The sequence below is a fragment of the Micrasema longulum genome, unplaced genomic scaffold (genome assembly GCF_059751315.1).
Source record: "Micrasema longulum isolate JH-2025_06_02 unplaced genomic scaffold, ASM5975131v1 h1tg002536l, whole genome shotgun sequence".
NCBI lineage: Eukaryota > Metazoa > Arthropoda > Insecta > Trichoptera > Brachycentridae > Micrasema > Micrasema longulum.
This window is the reverse complement of record NW_028279676.1, coordinates 135-26,117: the sequence shown is the minus strand read 5'-3', so window position 1 is coordinate 26,117 and position 25,983 is coordinate 135. Positions and strand designations below refer to the sequence as shown.

At 31.1% G+C, this 25,983-nt stretch overlaps 1 protein-coding gene across 1 annotated transcript in view; it reads left to right on the top strand.

Annotated features, from left to right (window-relative positions):
- Positions 1-24,211, top strand: part of LOC148271999 (uncharacterized) — a 46,383-nt gene extending 22,172 nt beyond the window's left edge. Inside the window, exons 5-13 of the mRNA XM_088240639.1 lie at positions 391-504; positions 7,136-7,395; positions 10,599-10,674; positions 12,022-12,247; positions 15,033-15,115; positions 15,195-15,293; positions 16,800-17,048; positions 17,707-17,862; positions 20,410-24,211. Of these exons, the coding sequence (XP_088096765.1) occupies positions 391-504; positions 7,136-7,395; positions 10,599-10,674; positions 12,022-12,247; positions 15,033-15,115; positions 15,195-15,293; positions 16,800-17,048; positions 17,707-17,862; positions 20,410-20,676 (1,530 nt within the window). The 3' untranslated portion in view covers positions 20,677-24,211. The remainder of the gene's footprint in view (positions 1-390; positions 505-7,135; positions 7,396-10,598; positions 10,675-12,021; positions 12,248-15,032; positions 15,116-15,194; positions 15,294-16,799; positions 17,049-17,706; positions 17,863-20,409) is intronic.
- The last annotated feature ends 1,772 nt before the right edge of the window (positions 24,212-25,983 follow it).

Below are 25,983 nucleotides of genomic sequence, written 5' to 3'. Positions count from 1 at the left end.
AACATCGATCCACCGTATTGTATTTTATTATGCCCTGTAGATTTTTGCCGTGTCGTGAAATGGGCCAATAATGCTATATCACGCAGTGGGCTCGTGGTTTTCACGTGCACAGCGGTCCAGTCTCCGTGAACGTACTGTAGATTATGTTATGGCAAAATAATGAATCTGCTGTCTTATGTTTTTGCTATAAACAACTCAATCAGGCCACACTGTCTATCGTCACTTTTCGTTGTAAAAATATGTGGCATAGAAGTACTGTTTTACAGGTAATCACTTAAGTACCATATTATGTTGATTATAACGAACTAGCTTAGACCCTATCATAGAGTTAGGTCCCTTTGTAGAACTTAGCCAGTAGAAAGTTGTTAACCCTTTGTGTACTGATTACAGAGCTGCGGCCAATTTGCGGCCTTGGGACGCAAGTTGGGAGGGTCTCTAGCTGTCCGACTGTTGGCATCGTCGGTTGTCATACTACTTTTTTCTCTCAACAACGCCGCCCAAATGGTAAGCAACTTTAACAGATTCAACAACTTTAACTTTGACAGGCGCCGTGGTGCAGTTGGTTAGACGGCTAACTGTGAAACTGGCATCGCGGGTTCGGTTGCCGCCAGTAGCAAGAGAAAAATTCAAGAAAGATTTTTTCTGAATTGGTCTGGGTGTTGTGGTGTATGTTTCATTACCTCCTTCCATATCCCCTCTATTACACCTGCTGAAAAGCCTCAAAATATAAGTTTAGCGGATTATGCCTTTAAAAAAAAAAATGACGCATAATTCTAATAAGTTTTTACGAAAATCATTACATAACAAACAATTAAGTAAATGAAGTAAAAAAATATGTAAAATAACGATCACACGTGAAAATTTGATTTAAATCGTAGTTAAAAAAATACAAACTATTTTTTAAAATTAATTTGTTGGTTTGTATAACATTTTTTTGTGCATTTGCAAGTTTATTGCTAAGTAGTAATTCCTTTCTAATGACTGGTATTTTTTTTTCAAGACGTTCATGGCGTTCTATCGAGAAATATATACAAAAATCATAAATTATTATTTTCAATTTTCTTTTGATTTTTGCTTTTTGTCCCATTCCCTAGGCAAACCTGTATAAATAGCGATAAATTTATGTATTAAATAGTTTGTTAAAAAAAATCTAATTTGATGAAAAATAAATCTAGGATAGACTTAAGATACAAAACTTCTGTTTATCTTCAAATTATCAAATTCAACATAAAAAAAACATACTTCTGTTAAATTTAATGAAAGTTCATAAAATTATTATTTTTCTTTTAAAATTGTAAATAAAAAGTTTAATTCAACATATTTATTTATTTAAAAAAACAATAGCCGTTGTTATAAAATATATATTTACACATAAACCAAAATTATAGGCCACTTATAGTTTTCTATATATAACTACAAATACAATGCCAAAAAATAAGAAAAAAGCGTTTCCGTGACAAGCCACTCGTATTATTCCACTTGTAAAAAAAGAATAATGAAATATAACATACGAAAATATTTTTTTTCGTATACTCGGTCTTTAAAAATCTTTCGCCAGCGAATCCATACGGAGTAGCCCCAGGTCAGCATTCCCTCCTTTCTTCTTTCAAACAAGAAAAAATAAATATAATATAATATTTATGATCTAAATCCTAACGATCCTATATACCTGCGTGAAAAATTTCAACGCTTATGGGTTCTACCTTCTCATTCTCAAAGCACTCTTTTAATAACCATCCACAATTCCTCTTTCTTCTATAACTCATAAAGTGTCCATGCTGCTTGACTGTGGAATCATCTCCCATCCACCACCAAAGTTGTTACTACAGTATCTCAGTTTAAATTACGTCTGAAGAAACACCTCCTTTCTCTCCTTCCTATTTCCTCTTTATTTCTTTTTCCCGTTGAGTAATGGTATTGTTTTAAGGTAACTTATACACAAATACATTTATTTATATTTTTAAATATCTTTTAAATATCTAAAATTGCCATTTGGCAATATGCCCACCAATGTACAATTAAAATTATGTACAAAAAGTTTTAAAAAAAAAAAAGATTTTTAATTCCCAAAAAGAGAAATTTGTTCTTATGCGAGTTCCACGGTTACGAGCTCTTGTCTCCTTATTTCTCTTCTCTATGGCATTAACAGAAAAAATATTCCTAATTTGAAAGTACTATATATGTTTTTAATAAAATTTCCGTATTTACATATATGAGAATGGGTTTCAATTGTCAACAGCAAGGTCGTTTAGATCCTTTTCTCATAACAGTAGCGTCTTTGTATTTTTTACAATGAGAATAAAACCTGTTGCCACGTACATTTCGTGATCATATTAGGTTCCCGTGTTTCATTTCTACAAAACAGCCTTTTTCGTCACATCGTCTGAGGGGTTTAGTGTGATATAATTCCTCTCACGGTTTTGGCACGGAGGGGATGGCCGACGTTGGAGTAAGGACGGTTTATATAAGAATTGGAAAGGAAGAAGGGTGTTTGTGTAAACTGAACGTGTAGGGCAGTGCTTCGCAAACTTTATTTCCTACGGCGCACCGTTTAAAAATTTTGCGATCTATGAATAAAAATGTAATTTGTCGATTATTTTTATTTTTTTTGAGAAAACTTATAATAAAATAACTTTATGCATATATTAATAACAGTTTTAAATAAATATTTGCGTTTCTATGATTTAACAAAATATTTTAAAAATGCATCCATTTTCATCATCCTTATTCGCATCACAAACGCAAAATGATCAGTCTAGTGCTTAAGATCTAGTCAAAAAAGCATGAACTATTACAGTAAAAATTCAACCGAGGCAAAAAATACTCTAATTCAATATTTAGATTTCTATAATTCTAAAAGTTTACATGTATTTATGTACGAAACTAGGCCGAAAGTTCGGTCATTTGTAAAAGTTTTGGTATTTACAAATGTGGAGGTCGTAGTTCATTGATCGATGACAAACACACGTGTAATGATTTCACTTGAAATATAGAGCAAATACTGCAAGAAACGATTCAACGTTCTCAATAGGAAAAACTCAATAGGCAACAATACATTATATTCCACATGACCAACAGTGTTGCACATAAGAGCATCGTCCTGGAGTACATTTACTTCGTTCCTACAATGGAGACATTACGAACAAAGGAACGTGGCCTATAAAGAGACCACAGGGCGTGGTAACGTCCGTCAGCTCAACCAGGTCAGCTCAACCCAGTTGTGCACAAGTCCTTTCCACCATGTAGTCCAAGTGCAGTAAATACAACTCATAATAGCCGATATGCTCACGCTTCGTAATAAAATGACGTACCTTATTCAATATGCAATAAAAATGCAACAAACCTCAAACATCATTAACAAAGTAATCATCGGAAACATTCTACGATCCCTCTTATTTGTGAAGAATTTAACAAGAATTTTAATAGTCTGGATATATTTAACACTCCATATAATAGGTACAAAAGAGAACAAATAGGCTTGATTGGAAATAACAGAGAATGGACGTTTTGTCTCTTTTCTTCCTCTTAATCATGAAAGCAAATGCAATTTTCTATCCCTACTTTCTTTCAATGATCATTCACCACTCCTTATCCATTTCTTTCTTTTCCTTCCCACTATCTCCTTGTTTTGTCCATATTTCTTTTTATTTTAATAAAAAGTCTTTTTATTATTTTTAAAGTTTAAAGTTTAAACTGTCACCGCTTTATTGCAGTATAATTTAGTGGATACATATAATCGGATGGCAGGCCCTACTATGTATACATTTTTATAGTTTTTATTTATATTAATTTAACCTGTACATCTGTTTGTATTCGAAATAAATAAAATAAAATATATTTCTTTTGTCCAGCTCCAACTGAGGTAGGAACTTCGACCCACAACCACCAAACACCTACGCAGATAATAAACATTATTTTATCGATCAAGTATATTATTAATGAGAATATTTCTAACCGAGAAATAGTAATAACGTTTTCATAAAATATCTTATTTCGCGGACAGAATAATATGTATTTTAATCTGTGATCTGAGAAATAACCACCCAATCTGGTCTCGCATCACATCTTCTACATACCGTCCCTTAGTACACCCAACACTATCTCGAGTATCAATCCAGTACTGAGTCGTGTCACATGGGTTGCGGAACACTGGTCTAGGGGACATGTCGTTTCACTGTCACTTTTATTATTTCTTTACATAAGGTGACACTTGCACGTTTCACGAGGGATATAATTTATTAACGAATTTTGTTAGGAGAATTTATTTTATCAGGCCAGAATTTCGGTATTGATCTTTAAACGAATAAAATAATATGTATTTCCCAATAAATGTCTCCCGAAATCTTGACATGGGTCGTCGAAAAATTTTAAAAATAGCATGTTTCGAATAAATTACTTTACGTTACTCGTACAGACCTAAAAATTCAGCTATTATGAGGTAATGCCATCACGAGATCTGGGATTCTTTTTGATAACAAACTTAAATTCAACCACATTGACCACATTTCAAAGAAAGCGTGCAAAATCTGTGGATTTATTTTGCGAATATCTGAGCCATCCAAAAGCCCGAAAATTGCAATGAGGAACTTCCGCCCTGCAGGAAATTGGATACAAAAAATGTTTTCTTACGCGGGGTAAAAATAAAAGCGTTAAATTGTAATGCAAAGTTTCTTGAAAATGTACATAAAAAATAATAATAAATATTTTGATAAAAACGCACTACTTTAAATGACGTCACTGGTTCATGTGAATCAACTTATAATCTAAGAGCTATGGAAGATTTCCGGTCTGCTTGTCGCTTCTGGACCAATGGGAAGAACTGAATGAGAATAAGCGGAAATGAATCTCTGACGTTACACGCGGAGTTATTTCAGAAATACAAAACTTTGAAAAATCGTAGCGCCGATAATACGAATTGACTTAGTTTAACAGTCTATTAACAAATATTTTTTTTTTAAAAACCACTGAACTTCCTCATTACATTGTGTAAATCATTTGTTAGTAGTTTGCTTGAATTTAATTATATAATATGGTCTCCTAATTACAATATTCATATAACGCGGATTGAATCGGTGCAACTTTAGTTTTTTAAATCATGAATATTTAGAATCGGATCAAATACTTTCAAATCAACTATTATGATCGTCTAGAGTACTTTCATATCTTTAGTTTAGAATTCAGAAGGATTTTGGCTGGTTTGATATTCTTGTACAAATTAATATCTTACTGTATAGATGCCCATGATAACCTTGCTCAAATAAACCTTAATGGACCCCGCCGCAACTTTCGTATCAATCCTGTCTTTGCTGTGGGAAATTATAAAACTAACATCGGATTCTTTTCACCTCTGCCAAGGATCCTCAGAACAGTGAACGAAATCTCACTAAACGGTACTGTCGATGTGTTCCTACAGCGAGGGCAGTCATTTAAGAAGCGAGCGGTGTTGTCTCTCCCGACTCGCGATGTCACACTAGCCATTTCCGCCTAGATTATGCCATATTTATATACCTTTTGTTAATTATACATTTGGTCAATTTAAGTAGATTTTAAGACTGTTTAGATTAGGTATTACTCATTAATGCCAATCTATTAGGGCTTACTTAAGCCTGTTGATTGGATTAAAAAAAACCTTTAGTAATATTTTTAGTAGAATTCTCCAATCTGTCAGTGCAAGAGAAACTTTTTTCCTATTTATTATGGCTTTTTACTAACCATCCTGTGATAATACAGGCCAGTAAAAAAACTTAAAAACACAGAACTTAGTTAATCAACGAATGCAAGTTTGATTATAACTATAAAAAGTGTAAAAAAAAATTCCACTTGGCAAATTTTCCTTTTATTATGATTTATTTGAATTTTTTTTCGTTTTTTGGTTGGCACTTTTTTTCTTAAAAGCTTATTTAAAATATGAAAGAGAAATAAGTAAATTTTGAAGTCGAATTAAATTCCGATATAACTATCAGTTTAATAAAACGAACGCCTAGATGCAAAAAATAGTGTCGCTAGGTTCGGTCCTATTAACATATAAGAGTATCTAGGCGTTAGAAAGTTACCACTGTATAAAAATAATTTAATTATTTTATTTTTTCCATCTGTTTTACTACCTTTCTGAGAGAACGTATCGAGTCGGCTTTGTAATCGCTCAGTACTACCTCATTAGATAAATGCAGACGATCGTTAAGCATATCGTTTTGGCAATGGTTAAAACTCATATAAAAATCATTTTCAAGCAAGCCTTTTTGCTTGAATTGAGTTTATAATCGTTTTGAAGTAGGCAATTTATATCACAGAAGCCCATTTAAAATATAAATTGGAACTATTTTAAATGTTGATGAAGTAAGGAACACGGACTAATTTTTGCGGTCATTCATTGGTTTGTTTCAATCATATGATGTCGATATGGCAAGTAAGTAGAACATACCGAGGAAGATACAGATAGAACAGAAGTTAAGTTTACCGTCTCCATATATACAGATGAAGATAGCATACATAATTGATGCCCCAGACACGGGTTGTTCCCATTTTCTCATATAAAAAAATATTTCTGTCTGCTGTTGGAATCAAGACAAGTGAAGGACTGCAGTCTCGAAAGTACGCCGTGGTCACAATCTTCAGTTTAAGAGATTTACCAGTATAAAGGCCATTTTTCAATGAAAAAATCGATAAAAAAAAATTGACGCAACGAATTTTAGTTATTTGAAAAAATATTTATTTATCATATCACATACATAAAATCATACATTAATTTAAAGTTTCTTTGACTGTCTAATGAGTAAATAACCTCATTCTAAGAAAAAAATAAAAACAATAATAAATCAATCATAAAAGCAAACAAATATAAACAAATTTTTAAAAGATGTTTAGAAAAAAGTGCTTACATAAAAAAAATAATCTCAAAAATTCAATTAACTAAAAACAACATTTCAGAAAAGAACATGTGTCGGCCATCTAATAGCCAACATCAACCCCTCAGACTATCGGCGATCAATTTCGCAAGTCAGTAACATCCTGAGCTTGTGGCTTTTACAACATCTCCACGCTTCTGGCATTGGAGTATAAAGTTGTTGTCCTATGTTGTCTCTGTGCTAAATAAGTTCTAACCATTTGTCGGGAACATTCTCTTTTCGAATTCTAGGAGCTGTGCGCCCGTTCCCTCGAAATGCCGGCGCCCAACATGTCCGTGCCAGGGTCGTGCTCGGGGGGCGCGTGGTGTGCGGCGCGGGGGCTGGCGGGCGGCGCCCTGGGGGCCGCCGTGGGGGCGCTGGCGCCCTTGCCGCTGGCGGCGCGCGCCTCGCTGGCGGCGTTGGCGGCCGCGCCCCCCGCGCTGCTGGCCGCCACCAGGCTGGCCCCGGCTCTCGACTGCAGAGACATGATGATCATGCCCGAGGACTCTATGTGAGGAATTTTAAAAATCGAAAATAACTTTTCAATACAGTTAATCTAACATTTTTTTAAACAGATTTTTCCAAGCCAGATATTTTTTTCTTCGTCTCGCGACAAAATTTTTAAAGGGTTTAGAATTTTTAAACCAAAATTTACGTCGGTATTTAAATAAAAAAATATTTAAAACAAATACAGAAGTTAACTTCAGCTGAATGTTTTGTCGTTACTGGAAATATCTGAAATTAAGGATTTTATATATCTAATAGGAAATTTAAAAAAGCCTGTACGATCTCGGAAATGTGTACATTTTATTTATTTATTTATTTTATTTTTATTATTAATAAACATATTATACAAAAATTACATATTATACTTCCGGAGTTATAAGAAACTCATTTGGGACCGTAAATAAAAAAAAAATTGACAAAACATAATATCATACAAATTAATACATCCGAAATAAAAAGAAAACATTATTGTAAAAGAAACTTAAAACATTATTTTTATTTTTTGCAAAACAATTATTTTTAAGGATTCTTAATTACATACTATTTGTAAGAAATATGTAAATTTCGTAGATTTTTTTTAAATGTCTAATTAGTAGTAAGAAATATATATCAAGAAACAGAAATATATAACTGTTAAATTTCGTAAACTTTTAAAATAGCTCCTGAGTAACGCCTGCTAATGCCTCAACATAAAAATTCTGGTTTTTTATTATTGTAATATCTCGGCTGCGCCATTAATTATTTTTAGTTTTATTATTTATTTAGCCTCTATTGATAATATTTAGCCCCTATTTTTAACATTTAGCTTCTATTAATAATATTTGGCCTCTTTAAAAAAAAAATTGACATTGAACAAATACCACATTTCACACAAATCACTTCATAAACAACACTCCTTATTCGAAGCTATGGAAATACCAACACAAATGAAGTCATGCGTTAAACATATTCTCGTCACATTTTGTTGTCCTGTCAGAAATTGTATTATATATTGTAATGTGTACGTAATTGGTAATGTTTTAGATTTAAAAAATAATATCACTGTAATTATACCTCAGAGTAATAATGCGCCAAGCTATAGAGGAGCCCAATCGTAGGAAAACCATTATATGACTATTGGGTATTAAGTTAGCTACAGTTCGCAGCAAAACAATGGGCCGTACTCAGGTCGAGAATTACCAAATGGATATTAATTTGCATTGTAAATACTTTTAAATATGTACCCGTGTATATATTATTGCAGGGTAATTCCAATTTATTTTTCGGTAATTCGCCTATATTTATTTTATACTGAAAATACATGTGTGTGTTTATTTTTTTTTCACAATATACTTATGTTACATTTATTGAGGCATAAATCCAACTCCATGGAACGAAAGTCCTGTGTTAAGTTTGTTTGTTTGTCCGTCACATCTCTGAAACGGCGAGTCGTAGCGGCCTGAAATCTGGACACGTAATTTAAAATGTGATTTTAAATTACGTAATCTTAAGATTAACGTTACTATTTTCGAGTAAAATTTGAACCGACTTCTACTCGATAACAACTTAAACTTTATATGGATGCCTAGTGCGACCCTGATATATTGCCCATAATCAACTGTCATTATTAACAGTAAATATATTTTGATTCACATATTTATTCTGTAAATTGAGAAAAAATAGTATCTCAAGTAAATATCTTGATTTAAATAAAGTTTTTTAAGCAAAAATCAACGTTAACCATGGGAAAATATTTGATATCAATTGCCTGTGAAAACTGACTCCTTTGACGCTCCTACTGCTGCAACCAAACATACTGCAATTTGCCATAATCGATTTTTATTCATTTAACGTAAATACCTAAGTTATTGACAAACAAAGCCAAGCACAGTGCCAAAAGCATCCGATCAAACAGTTATGTTTATGTTGTCAAGCAAAAAAAAATAGCCACCAATCTGTTGCTAACCAACAAACCAACTTCGCTTGCGTTCTATGAAACATCGTGATACGGCTTTTCTATAGGTTCACGCATTATTACTCTGAAAATTATACCAATATAGCGCCCTGTGCACAATAAACTTAAATAAAATAAAATAAATAAAAATAATATTAAAGTCTCATGTAAGAATTTAGTTTGTTTTGGTTATTATTGCGGTGGATACCGCGTCAGGTATCTCCAATCCGAAACGTCTGCTATTTACGAAACCATTTCGGGTGAATTCCGAAACACCCCGTACGGAAACGCGTCGGGTGTTTACGAATATGCCCTTCGGCGTATGTTGGCGATTGCCGTTAACCCGAATTTAACACGTTTTCGTTAACTAGTAAGGAAATATATACATTTTCAAGGAAATGATTAATGGAATTTATTAAACATATTTCCTGACAATTGTTTGGGTATATATATTACGTAGGAATTATATAAAGTGCCGTATTTCATACTTTTTTGGTATGGTATACTTATTTTTTATTGATCAGTAGAAAAACATGAAACGTTCATTCGGGAAATCTTATTCCTAAATAAAATTGCAATATTCTAATATCCCAGTTTTCTTTCGCTATACATTTCTTTTCAAATTTTATTTTGTTAAGAAATTTTACAAATATACATACTTTAAAAAAACACAAAAATTGTGGGTATTTTTCGATACAATAACATATGCACAGAATGACACAAAATATATAAAAATACATTAATTTGGCATTTGACATTTCAGTGTGTTAGACAAATATTTCTTGTACAAAATAAGTTTTCATAATTCATTTATTTTTATATTTAACACAATTTATATGCATATAAGAGCGGGCATATTGCCTAAAGGCAATTTTTTCCTACCTACCCAAACCGTTCAGTTTGAGAAAATTACAAGTACATGAACATATTAATTTTTATGATTTTATACAAAATTAAAAACAAAGATAAACTAAAAACATAAAAAAGTAAAAATCAACACTATTCTATAAAGAAAGGAGAGGGGATGGGAAAGAAAGAAGAAGGATAAAGAAACAACGTAAATATTTAGATAGTGACATTTCAATCTTGACTTTAATTAAAATAAAAAAGGGGCGTCTCTAATATAAGTAGTTAATTGAGTTACATACAAATGTACATATACTTTGTATGGATGGGAAATTATAAGATATGCTATCCCCAATGATGTTTTTTTTAAATTTCTATCAGGTTCATCAAACATTCCATTTAAGTATTTTTTTTGGTATTTTTTACAGATTTGTGCCAACAAAATACGCTTTGTGCTGTTTAATGCTGGCCATTATCATTGCACTTGTGATATTAAGTCGATACGTAAGTATACAAAAATTAGTTCCTTAACTTTTTTATTATTGATTTCTCATTTCCAAGCGCCATTACAAAAACTAAGCGCCTTTACATGCGCATACAACAGGTGGTTAAAAAGTTGTTTTTAAACAATTATATTTCCAAAACAGATAAAACAGAGTCACAGAAAATTTAACGGTTACTCTTCAAAAATAGTTGAAACAGTTTTTTAACAAATACTGTTAAGAAAAACTAGTCAGGATATTACATTTTGTCAGTGTAGTAAAGTTGTGGCCACCCTCGTACAAACAAACGATACAACAAATTTAGCACAAAAATAAAAATAACTGTATTTGTATTTCAATTACCAAATCAATACCATTACTCAATGGGAACATTTTTAAATTGGACTAATAAATCGGATTTATTTCGTCGATTTTAAAGAGAGGATATATTTAAAATTGTGTCTTGCTCAAATAAAGTAAAACAATAAAAAAAAATCGCAGAGAAACAATCTGATAATCTTTTTCAACTTATTTATTTCCAGTTGGAAATTGACCAAATATCAATACTGTCCTTATATAGTCATATAATTCAAGGTACTTAAGTAAAAAAACAAAAATAATCTTATAAACTATAGCACGTACATAAATCACAACTGTCGGAAAAACCAATAGTTCATAAAGTTTAATTGGTAATGGGGAATTTCCGTATTTATATTTGAATTTCGGAAGAATTTATAACAAAATAAGAGCATATGTATGTATATAACAAAAACATGTATGTATTGGGAAATAATTAATGAAGCTCTATAGTTTTATCTCTTTAGATAATTGTTGTGGAAATCATGTTAATAAAATTATAATAGGTTGGTGTTTTTTTTTTATTTTAATACATGATTGAAATATTTTTAAGAAAATTATAGAAACAAAAATGTATTTTTATAAAATATTTATATTTTTTAAAATTTCTAAAAATATAAATGTAATTGTAAAATGATTCATCTATTAATAACGCATCATGCAAGCGTGTACATAAAGGGACATATTGAAGAATAACAGTAAATTTAAATACGTTTAATCTAATCTTCACATTCGTTTGAAAATACCCTTACGAGTCTAAAAAATTGACAAGAAATTTTTGTTTTTATGTTTGTAAAAATAAAATTAAGAGTTTAGTAGACTCAAATCAGTGTTTAATTTCTTATATTATAAGTTTAAATATGGAGTTCTACAAAATAAACACCAAATCGATTAATCAAGAAATATTGTTGTATATCGGAGAGCGACACGCGAATAAAAGAATAAAATTCGAATAAAAAAGTATCAATTTAACGATTTTTTGATTCGCACGATTTTATTCCTGACCTTGAAGATGGAACAGACGTCACGAGTGCTGTTTCTATGGAAGACGCAGATAGAGGAACAGAGGGAGCGCGCAGCAGACATGCGGAGGAGGAACGAGGCGCTGGTATACAATGTGCTCCCTCCACACGTGGCGGCTCACTTCATGGGACACCGCCGTCGGCAGCATCACGAACTGTACTCCCAAAGTTACGCCGAGGTCGGAGTGCTTTTTGCCTCAATGCCTAACTTTGCAGGTAAAATACACATTTGGTACTTTTCGTTTACTGAAACTAGCCCAGGGCCTCGATTATGACGGAAAAATAAAAACGTCATACCTTCACCTTGACGGTATAGTTGAAGATTAATTCGCTCTAGTGATTATTAAGATATACTACCGACCCCCCACCTTCAAGTTTGGGTAGGTACATCGATATGAAACAAGGGGAAGCGTACGTCACGGTACACATATCTACGCTCTAAAATGACATAGCTTCAATATTACGCCATAGTTAAAGATAAATTCTCCCGACCAACTACAAAGATTTACTATCGATACCCCCACCATCAAGTTTCGATGTAAGTACATCGGTTTATACCGACGGGTCTAGAATCCCTCGATACGTTTATCTACGCATTAAAAGTGGCAAAAATTTTGCTCCACCGAGCAATTTTTTATTTAATTTATTTTTATTAATTTATTTAATTAAGATTTATTGAAATTTTTAATCGTTTTGAGGACACTTTTTTTAAAAACCCTATTAAAAATATGAGAGAGAAATAAGTAACAGCCACTTGGTACTGGGTACATAGGTAAAATATGCACCAACACGGTAATTCGAGTTATGTGCTTTGAAATAAACTATAAAGTAATTTTATGCCATAATTTCAGCAGAAAAGAGTAATGTTTCGTTATTTAATATTTTATTAGCGCTGAATTCGTTATAAAAAAATATAGATTGGTTTGTTATAATATCTTCCAGAGAGCTTGTAAAATCTCAGTTTGCGCGTGCGTAGATTTGTGAATTCAGTGCCAATTGACCACTTCATAGAACCAACAGACTTACGCAGTTCCTTATTCCAGAATAGGGAAATATAACTTTTATTACATCTACTTATATTTTTTACTAATTATTAGTAGCATAAAAAATACTTTTAAATTTGTAATTTTGAATTCCCGCAAAAACGGTCATTCTATTGGCCACGCCCCTAATACGTCACGACTTATGTTCATTTGTTCCTGGGCATCGATATTTGTTTAGAATAATATCACAAATCTCGATGTCCTAACAACCAAGGCTAAACAAGTCGCGTTTTTCTAGCAACGTATTTTTATTAAATTTCTTTTTTAGATTTATGTATGAAATCATTTCTCCACAATATCCATTTGAAAATACTATTTATTATTCTAAATCCATTTCATATATTTTTATCGGTATTCGTAGTATGTTATACTTCCCTATTAGGCTTAGCGTAACGAATTTTCAGTTAGCACATTGAGGGAGAAACTTTTCGAAATTTGAGTAAATCGCTACCTTACGAGCGTAAAATTATTTGTTTTTTTAAAAATTTTTATTAACTATAAGTTTTATTAAAGAAAAGTTAATTTAGAAATATCTATCTAAATACATTTGCACACAAACATAATAAATTTAGTGTTAATATGAGTTAAAAAAAAAAAATAATATTAGTAGTAGGAAATATATATCAAGAAACACAAATATATAACTGTTTAATTTAGTTACATTTTAAAATAGCTCCTGAGTAACGCCTGCTAATGTCCTCAACATAATTATTCTCGTTTTCGTCTTTGTATTATCTCGGTTGCGATGAATGTCCCATGCAAGAGATTAGCTTGTTTTGGTTATTATTAGGGTGGATAACCCATCAGGTATATTCAATTCGAAACGTCTGCTATTTATGAAGCCACTTCAGGTGGATTCCGTTACTTAATTAGATTATATTTTTTACGAATTTGATTGCATTGTAAATAAATTTAGTTTTTCATTATTAAAATGCTGTTCCTCTCCAAAAAAGGACAAGTTCTTATGCTTGGAGAGGGACATTAAAGTCGTGTTTGTTTTTTTCCAAATAACGAGAACATGAGGGAACAACAAAAAAAAAATACAGCAAATTAGTCAATAATGTATTTTCTTCGTTATTTTCCAACGAATAAGTCAAGAATTCAGATCGTATTTACCCCTTACTGCACAAATATCACGAACAGCTTTGGCAGGTTTATTATCTAGATTAAAAGTGAACAAAGAAAATGTCAAAAATGCCAACTTTTGTTAACTTAACATTTAGTTTTTAACGTTTATAATCAAATCAAATAATATATAAAACGTAAAATCAAACAAACATCTCGTAGAGCAGAAAAAAAAAATCGAATTAAAATTTGTTTTACGTTTGGTGCTTATTTTTAAATTTGGAAAAAATGGACATAAATGATGTTAATACTTTATATTATGTCAGTTTTAAAAATGTAAATTATTAAAAAAATATTACTATTTGAAACAGCGTGTTTGCCAAGAGACATGTCATTGCTTCAGTTAATTTTTATCCAAATAACCAAAACGCAAATCGGCAGAAAAAGAGCTTTAACGTTTTGATTTTTTACTAAATATGCATTTATAATGACCACATCTTAAGACAAAATTCGTTAAAAAAAACCTCTTAGAAAAGCTGTTTTTTTTTATTATTTTATAAGTAAAGGCTTTCTCTGATATCCTGTTCACTTACCTCAATTTCGTTAAAAACGGTCTGTTGGATAAAAATGAACTAAAGCGATGATGTTGCAAGTTTGCGGAAGAGCTTGTTAAAGTTTTTTTTTAATTAATAAAGACGTTTATTTTATAATTTAAAAATAAATAAATAGGAAAAACGCTTAAATAATACTATTTATGTTATTTTTTTATTTAAAAATTATTGGCTCTTCTGTAAAGTTGCTCAATGTCGCTTAATACCTTTTTCCTTTCCAGCATCGATACATATACTCGAGTATGAAAACTAAGACGATTTAACATGTTATTGATATTTCAGAGTTCTATTCTGAAGAGACCGTCAACAACCAAGGACTCGAATGTTTACGGTTTTTGAACGAGGTTATTTCAGACTTTGATGCTGTAAGTTTTCATGCGTTTTCATGCTAAATGATAACAATGAAACAAAAGAAGAATTTTTCACAACATTTACTGATTACAGTTGCTCGAGTTACCGAAGTTCCAAGATATTATAAAAATAAAGACTATCGGATCTTCGTATATGGCTGCGGCTGGCCTTAATCCATCGAGACAAGTAAAGGTACGAATGATTATTTAAATTATTTAAAAATATGACTAACGCAATATTTTTGTAACATTCACTTCCCTCTTTTCCCAATCCAATTAAGTGAATATAATGTGCTTCTGGATTACATTATTTTGGCACATAGATGATAAAGCTACCAGATTACGGAGAGCTCTTTTAGGCAGCTTTTCTCGTTCGGCAACGAGCAATTTTTCCGTGTATGTGGGCACCACAAATGAGACTTATGTCCTCAGGTGCGGTGTGCGGTGTGTGCTGGGAAAGCTGTAATATATTTTTTAACAACTTTAAATTGTTTTTCAATATTGTTTTAAACATTTCAGACAGCACAACCTGGCTATTTATTAGTTTTTTTTCCGTTGTGAGGAGAGAACTTTGCACCATACGCTTAATTCTAGTCTAAAGTGTATCAAGGCGCTAGTGTTTATGTATAATTCCCAGTAAAAACAAAATAGCTAATGACATTTTTCTAAGTATTGGGTAATTAAAAAGTATTAAGTACACCAATCGCAGCGTATCTTAATATTTTTTATGACATGAAGGTAAGATGATCAGTCTAACTCTTCTGGTGCCAGTTCAGTGACTATGAAACATTATCGTATAAAAGCATATTTTAAAATAAATATTTGATATTATCCATGGCGGGAACCGAACCCGAGACCACTTGCATGGTAAGTAAACGCATTGATCACTACTCCACGAGGTCGGCATACTCAGTTGCTTATTACTACAACAAATTATTTAGCCTATCGTGGTATATATGTGTTTTTTTGAGATATCAAGTTGATTGATGTTTCTTTTTTTTCAAATATTGAAACAAATGCTTTTTTAGAAGAGGTTTAAAATGTAAAAAAAACTGGCAAATGGGGATTTATTGGGTTGTTCAAATGATCACTTTATATTGTGTATGCCATTCTATCTGTTTGAACGTACACATCGTTTTACAGATATTGTGTTTGTGAATAAATCTTTCTATTTGAAAATGTGATTGGGGTTTAAACTGTCAGTAGGAGGGTGTGATTCTTTAAAATGCCGTGAACGCCCAGTTGCATTCCACCGGCAATACTTATAACTAGTCCAATTCGTTACCGTCCACGTCGCGAACCCTGGGCAATGGAATCACACTTATAACGGTGTGATCTCAGCATATAACGAAAGGATGAACGGCGAGTTTCTGGCGCCCCCAAACCAGAACTAACCAGTTAAGGAAACGTTACCTTGATAGAAAAATCCACCAGAGAAGACATTGGGAAACCACTCTGGTCATCTTTTTACAGTAGTCACTATGGCGAGTACATCCAATAAACACTTGTCCTGGCTGTAGAATATAAGAGTAGCTTAGGTCTGAGATGCTTTCGCTGTAGTCATCACTAACGTCGGAGGGACCTGACAAGGCACCGCAAGAAGGAAGATTAAAACATTCCTGTCAATGAAGTAATGATGTTGAAAACTTATCCACATATATAAATATATATATCCAAATATCTGTTTTTAATATTTTAGCCTGATGATCCGGTCGTCGTTCGTTGGTCCCACTTGTCTCTGCTAGTTGAGTTTGCCCTGGAGTTAAAGAAAGCTCTTCAAAGCATCAACGAACAGTCTTTCAACCATTTTGTGCTGAAGATGGGGATCAACCACGGTCCCATCACGGCGGGAGTAATCGGAGCGAGGAAACCCCATTACGATATTTGGGGAAATACCGTGAACGTGGCTTCCAGGATGGAGAGCACCGGCAAGGCTGGATGCATTCAGGTAAAAACACAATTTAAAACTTAAATATTTAAACGTTATTCAATATTTGGTTGATGATTTTATTATTTAATGCCAACTTGCATTTTTGTTACTCTAGCGACCAAATTTGAAACCTTTTTTTAAATTTGTTATGAAAATTTTAGCAAAGATTCAATCCCTTCTCTTGTTGAAAATTGACATTCCTTACCTGAAAGTAGTTAATGAAAAGTTTCATAGGTGTCTTCAGAGAATGTTATTGAAAATTGTGTAATCATTTTTAACTATAATAATAAAAATACGTACGGTTGTATTCCAGAATTTTTCAAAACATGTTTTTAAGTGTTTATAATCGATTAATCTTGTCTCATATTGCCAAACAAACAAAAACTAGTTTGAATTTGATGTAAGGTTTTCTATGGATTTTTAAGTAAATTTGTTTTAGAATTAATAAAAACTTGTTTCTACTTTATAAATGACTTCATAAAAATTTATCTACTTTAACTAACAGGCATTTTTATTAGGTAGTTTGTATGCTATGAACATGAATAAACACTACCTAATCAAATTTCCCTTCCCGTTTTCGTTTTTTTGTGTTTTTAAAAATAAATTTGTAACATTTTTAAAAATAATCTTGAAAATGTGTAAATAGTAATTATATTCCCTGGTATGTGTATTTTAGGTAACTGAAGACACGTCTCAAATCCTGAAAAACTTTGGTTTCAAATTCGAACAACGAGGGTTGGTTTCAGTGAAAGGAAAAGGACAACTTATGACGTATTATTTAATTGGAAAAGGAGACGTTGAACCTCCTGAAAATACAGCCAACAATGGACCGGTAAATTAATTTCTGATTGTACTAATTATTTGTGTTAATCTTACTTCTTTGTATCAAGCAAATAAAATTAAGAGTTGCGTTCTGCATTAATTTTAAATATAAAATAAATATTCTAATAATAAAAATAAAGAGAATAAAAAAAAACTAGGCATTAAACTTCTCACTAAGATAACAAAATAATATTAATATGCAAAAATTTAACACTAAACATTTAAAGAATAGTTACATGTATGATGAAATTAACTTATTTAACAACTTGCCTCGCGAACCAAAAAATATTACCACACTAAATTTAAGCTGAAGTTAGAAATATTTATTTATCAACTACCTTCATTTCGTCGGGTTTCTGGCAAAAGCTGACAACCACGATTTTTGGAAAAAGAGATTTCTTATTGTTATAAATAAATCTAATTTTTCGCTAGTTAGCTTCAAATAGTCTTTGTTTAAACTGTAAATAAACAAGTCATATTTGATAAATTCCAAACATAATATTCAACCTGCAGTTTTATTTAAACGGTTGTTTTGGGCTGAGCTTTTAACTTTAGATGTGCAATATCTCACACCCAGTAAAATGTTAGTCATTAACTTGTTCCAGAAACCCGACTATTTGTTCTTTTTTAGAATAACAAAAATATTTCATTTAGTTTTTTATACTATACTTTTTTAGTCCAATAGTTGATCTGAATGTATATTTTTTAGGTTAGTGTCTGTTTTATTTTGCTTATCAATCTAATCACCATGTTATATGCAAATATATATGTAAATGTATATATATTTTAAAATATATAATTCCTCTGTACGTGTGATGTCACTGAACTCCTTCTAAACGGCTTAACCGATTTACGTGCGGTTTTCAGAGAAATATAGATCTTTGCGCTGTGCGTGTTCGAAGATATTAAAATCTTCAATCTAATGTGTGAAAAAAGGTAAAGAGCATAAATGTTTTATTCGTCGATCTACCAGGGTTACATTCGAGGAGAATGCATTTACAAAAAATGGAATGATGTTGTTTTTTTGTTTATAAAAAGTTTGTTTTTGAATGTTTACAAACATCATTTGTTTTTTTGAGTTCTCAATCAGATTCTTTCTTTAATTTTTTTATAATTTCTACCCATTTATTTCTTTTTACTGGATATTTGGTTATACTAAAATAATATTAAATATGTAAAAAAATTTAAAATTAAAATTTTTATTATACCCCATATTTGAAAGAATATTTATTTCATGTTTTGGAAGAATGCCATATTTGAAAAAATATTTATTTCATGTTTTGGAATTCAACCATAAACAAGTAACTACTTAAATTTAATATTTGAATATTAACAATTTTTAGTTTTGGAATTTAATCACAAACAAGTACCTAGGTACCTACTTACCAATAAAAAAGTATTTTTCGAAGGCAAGCCAACGTTCGGGCAGGACAACGTCTGTCGGTCAGCTAGTGTATATATATCTGTGGGCGGAAGGAACAATCACATAAGTCAACTTGATTTGGACACGTCATTTAAGACGCGATTTCAAGGTTAACGTTGCTATTTTAGAGTAAAATTTTAATCGACCTCTACTCGATAAAAAACTCAAACTTTATATGGATGCCTAGTGCGGCCATTACATATTGCCTATGATCAACTGTCATTATCAACAGTAAACATACTTTAATTCACAAATTTATCCCCTAAATTGAAAAAAATAGTATCTGAAGTAAATATGTTGATATAAAGAAAGTTTTCAAGCAACATAATACACGTGTCGGGACAATAAATGCCAAAATTCAATATAAATCATGGGAAAATATTCCAACTCCTTTAACACCTTTGACGCTCCTACTGCTGCAACCAAACATACTGCAATTCACCATAGTCGATTTTGATTTAATATAACGTATATATCCAAGTTATTGACAAACAAAGCCAAGCACAGTTACAAAAGCATCCGATCGAACCGTTGTGTTTATGTTGTCAAATAAAACAAAATTGCCACCAATTGGTTGCTAACCAACAAACCAACATCGCTTGCATTCTATGAAACATAGTGATAGGGCGTCTCTATGGGTTACGCATTATTACTCTGATATAACCTAAAATTATTTGATAAAATTTCGATTGCGCTTTAGTTAACATATTGTGAACCCACACCATGCACAAGTAGTTGTCTCTTTTTTGGTGTGGTATTTTGTTTCGTTTTTTTTTATTTGTACTTTTCAACTTACATGCATTTTTTTTTAAATGTACGTGTTCAGAAAAAAATTACACCTCTTTATTTTACGTCACGCACGAGTTTAATAAGAATTTAAGTTTCGGGTACTCAGTATAAAAGGTACTTCGGTATCACCCTGTTTAGATTTAGTTTTCTTCTGTAAGAAGGTTCCAGTGAATAAGGTGTTAATGTTAGTGTGAATGGAGAGCTACCCAAAGAGGTAGTGAAGTAGGCTCTCTTCTTCATTCTCGAATTTAAACCATGATATTATTTAAAACTGGATTGTTAACATGTGGTTTTGATAACACTCTTCTATAACTATAATAATAAATGAATATCCATGTCTTTCAGGGGATGGAGACGCTGAAAGAAGAGGAGGAAGTAAGTCCAGCTAATACTAACGCTCCGAACCATAGCAGTCCGCCTCCGCAGTGTTCCGTCAGGAGTCCAAATGGAACCGTCAGATCGCCTGACTGTAATGGAGACCTGAACACGTCATTGAACAACAAAAGGCCGAGTGATCAAGATGACGATGTTAAAGCCAAACTCTTGCAAGATGATAACTGTGTGGACACCAGTGTGGATGCGAGGGAAAGTGACGCCCTTTTGAAACATTAACTAACAACAGAATCAATATTTTATGTTCACCTGTGTTCAACGTATTACTCAAATGTCAGTAGATAATAAACTGTATGTAGTTCTTTGAACATTAAAAAAAAAAACATTTTTTTTTCTTCTTTTTAATAAATGAAAAAATACGTAGATACTTTAAATGGTTAACAACAAATGGGGTTAATAATCTCTGTTAGGGTCACTATTCAAAAAGACTTTATATTATTTGTATTCAAATTTGTGTTGTTAAAAACATTATTTAATACTACTAAACTTATGTTGGTTATTTTAATTTTATAATGTTGCCTCTTTTTGAAATGTGAAATACATATTTGTATTGAATTATTTATTTTATCGGCCTAGATAAACATTAATTCGTCTTGTAAAGAATACGATTGTAATGTAGGTTTAAACGTTGGATACGTTTTAATAATATTTTTTCAAGTTTATGAAGTTATTGTTATGTTAAAAGTTTATGTTAGGCGAGTCAACAAGTGATATGTGCTAAAATATAAAAAAGAAATCATGTTTGTTATAAGTACGAAATGTATGTGATTTAATAATATTGTAATTTAATATCATACGGAGCGCGGGGTGAGTAACTATATGAAAAAGTGTTCTTTAGAGTTATTCAAAGGTTTTTTCATATTAACAATAATTTATCATAAAATATGAGTAAAAACCGACCACTTACTTATCGATTGATTTATTTAAAACAATTTCCAATCAGTAATTTTTTATTTATTTCAATATTTAACATATTACACGATATTTTATTCTTGTAAATTTATCATAAGTCATAAGCAAGGCTGTGACAATGCTGTAATTATATTACGCACCTAACGATTATTTCATTAAAAAATAATTGGTGGCTTGCAGCTAACGGAGAATAAAGTTATTGATTAGTCTGAAAAATAATTCGATAAACATAGTGTTTTATTAATCAAGTCAAGTCAGTCAAGTTTTCAAAATATTTTTTCATTGTGTTTCCATTTAATTATATTGATTATTAATCGTTAAAAGATCTGAAAATTTGGAATTCAATTGAAAAATGAAGCAATATAGTGAAATAAGATCTTCTAGAATCTTTCCTTTTACCACACGAAAATGCACATTTTATGCATAAATAACTATGGATTTATTTTGGGTTTTAATCGTATTTTGCAAACAGATTTTAAAAATGATTGGAAAATGAAGGACTTAATTTTTTAACATGAAATACAACATCGCTCATTAAAATTCAATGAATTTAACCGTTAAACATTTTTATAATTTATAGATATCATTTTCTATAACACCATTTTTCCTATATCGAACTATTTTTCTAAACTTTCTTATTTATGAATATAATGGCCAAAATGCTCTTCTAAATTTAAACAAATATAATATTTCAAAATAAAAACGCTTTGAGTATCCTACTTATTTGTGTGGTGAAAAATGTTATTTCTAAAAACAAACAAAAATAACATTATTCAAATGTTTTTTATTTCATTAATATACCCATTGAGCAAAAAGTATTATTTTTTGGAACATTATTCCTGTATTTAAAACTTTAGCTGTTACGCCAAGAGAAATTTTATTTTTAATTTATTTAACTTCCACTTCACTATTTAAAAAAATAAAAAAAGAGTTTGTTTTTGTTCTGTTTCAGCCATAAATTGATGTAAAGAATAATTTAATATCATTGAGTAGAACCACCAAAAATATAAATATCTTTTTATATGCGACGTAGCGACTTTTTTATTAGGCTGCATGTTAATTTTCATTAAAATTTGTACCCTGTTTTTGAAATATGACTAATATATCAGAGACGTTTGGTCAATTTATTTTATTTTAAAACTTTTGCTTTGTATATACCCGTAAAAAATAAACCCTGAATTAGTAAATCAAAAAAAAAATAATCACCGCAACGGTAAACATAATTATTTTAAAACTTATATAATCATGTCTTTACATAAAAAGATAACATTTTGTTTATTTTAAAACTTGCATAAATATGCAGATAAATTATATTTAAATAAGCTCCATTTATGGTATTAAACATATTTTTGAATTATCCATCTCTGAACAGGTACGTATCTACTCAATGGTATGAAATAAATGTGCTAACCTCTTAAAATTGTACTTAGTAGAATGTGATATTTTTTCATGTTTATTGTCCATTATAAATGTTAGACTTACAATCTTAGTGTAGGTAAATATATTTTTAATAAGTTTTGGTGTAGTAGCTATGTATATGGCCACTTAGTTGTTATATAAATGTGATTTAGTATTCAAGTTAGAATAATTTATAATAACATAGATGTACGCTACAGTCATACTTGCTTTAAAATTAATTGTGTTTGAACTAACACGGGCTGAGATTAAAATAATAAGAGATATCAAAGTCACCCCTGCAATTCAAAGTAGATCCGAACGAATTTAGGCAAAATAACGCAAAACATTCTTCATATAAGGTAGATTAAGCTTGACTTGGCCTATGAAAAACACGTGTTAAACATATTTTAAGTGTCTTCAATATGTTAGTTCTATATTAAATAAAAATCATATGCTTGTCTATGAAATAATGATATTTTAAAACGATTTACACGTTTTTAAAACTTACTATATTTATTAAAAATATCATTGTATTTTCACATGTTATTTTTACTTCCTAAAATGTAAATGTTGTTTTTAACTGTTTTATTAAAACCTTAAAAAGGTTTGCTCTATAATGTTTCAAGAATTCCATAAAAGAAGCTAACAGGTAATACCTGACTGATTACAATGAGGTGGCAAGATATTTATCGACATTCGCAGGTGGGAATTTTTTAATCAAAGGAAGAGTATTTTTTCAAAGTTTATATAAATGAACTTTATCGTGTGCATGACAAATAACAACAATATGTCGCCGAGTTCTGTAATACAACTTTGAAGATATGCAAATTTAGCGTTAATAACCAAACCAAACTAAATTTTCCAAACAATAGGTTCTAACTGTTAAAATTGACATTTAATTATGTATTTAAAAAAAATCATTTAGACTAACAGATGATGCACATTGTTTGCGAATGATAATGTTCAGCCAGAACCATACATTTTAATTGTCAATTGAATTTATGAATTAATTTGATTTCTTTATTTATTAACTGTTTTAATTATATCAAGTTTTATACTTACATTCTAAAATATATTTTGATGTTTAGTATTAAACAATAAATTAAACGTTAACATTAGATAGAGCTATTTAGATATTCAAATAATTAATTTATTTATATGAGTTTTACTATGAAATAGAAAACGTATTCTTTTAGTATCTACCTCCTAGTCCTTTTGATTTAATCAGAAAAAATATTGTTTTTCGCGTGTTTTAGCTAGTTGTAATGATTTATGTTTTATCATTTAAACTATACATTGTATTAAATTGATTATTAATAATGTTTTGAAATATTAATATGTATGCAGCGATCGCAATCATTTATATTTTCAAATCTCATAGAATAAAAACAGGCACATATACATAGTTGGCTGTATTAAATTAATAAAACAAAGTCAAATGCCATTTTTAATTATTTTTTCTAACCCTTTTACAAATTCATTATTATTTTCCTGTCCGCACCCGGTGGAGTATAAATGCCCTAGTTGAAACGTTTTCTGATTCTTTTTCACATGGAAAGTAATGTGATCAGCTACTCCAGGGTTGCTATTCTGAATGTTCTAGCGGGGGCAGATAATATTTTTACTGCATATGGGGTAGGGATTTTGATTTTTTGCATGCGACTACACTTTGCTTCATATATGACCACACTGATGATTAAACGTCAAATGGTGTAAAATATACTGTTTAATAATTGACATTTCAGAGTTTGACATTATAAAACTGTTTGAAAAACGGAAATGAAACTAATATATTTTTAACATATTACAACCGAGATGAAGAGGTAATATAGAAGTTTAGGCATCTACAGGGCTTGTGACCTGTTATTGGCTGGTAAATGATTCAATTACACGAATCTCACCCGCATTAATAAAGGTTTTAGATCTTTAACTTCACAAACATCAACAGATGAAAGAACTGAAGAGATAAAAATGTTCAAATACGGGCATAATGGTGAATGTTACACAGTGTGTAATGTGGCCTTTTAAACCAGCCAATGACAAGTCATAGGCCCTGTAGATGTCTAGACTTTTATATTACCTTCTCTAAAATATTCTTTATTTCTGTTGTAATATGTTAATATTAACAGTTTCCCAGGGAGTTGAATCCAGTACTTGGCTACAAAAATTTAGACAAACTCAAAATATTGTTGAAAATATTTTTGGCAATTCAACCTGATTTAATATTTTGGGTAATTCTTCAGGTCGCAATAATGTTCTCAATGTAAATTCATCGTGCTTTTATTAATTTTACGTAATTTGACGTTGAATCCTCAGTTTAAAATCGGGTTGTGGTCCCGTGGATAGTGTTTCGGACTAACGAATCAGAGTTTCGAGGTTCGAACCCCACCTTACCCCAATTCGATTTCTAATCTCTTGCTACTGTTCCTTTCATAAAAAAATCTCCTCATATATAAGGCAAAGTGAAGTGGCATGCAAAAAATAAAAATCCCGACGTTGCAGTAGAAATTCTCTCTACCCCCGGAAGATTGAAAACAGCGCCCCATGGTCGGTAAAATACTGCAGTACTGCAATACTGCAGTACTGCAGTACAAATACTGCAGCACCTTCAAAATAAATAAATATTTTACCTTCTGAGGAATCAAACCCGCGACCTGGAGACTTAATTCTTGTGTGGCTGTGATGTCACACTAGTCGACATAGGATACAAGACTTGATATATCTGTCTATTTTTTTTCAAATGATGAAGTCGTATTTTTAGTAATCTGAAATGGACATTTTCACACCGAATTTGGAAAGTAAAATTTGTATAACTATGCTGGGTACATACAAAAAATATTTATCCTTGCTACGCGAAGAATGAATGTCCGCTAATTCAGCAACACATCTGTATAAGAGTGAGAACGAAGATAGAACTCAAAACAAAGAAGACAGAGACGCTGTTTTGTGGCGGTTGTTGTGTAAAACAGATTCAGTCGGGTAATGCCAGTGATGGGGGACGCACGCGCGTCTTACGAGCGGAGTATTTATGATTTTTAATTTATTTCGTTAAATTATATATTTATTTGAATAAATTATGAAAAAGAAATTACTAAAGTGTATGTCCATGTCGGTCTCGTGATGTAATGGTCAGCGCATTTGGTAGCCATGCAAAAGGTCTCGGGTTCGATTCCCAACGTCGCTCCTAAGTAGAGCATCTTGAATCAGTAAACGCCT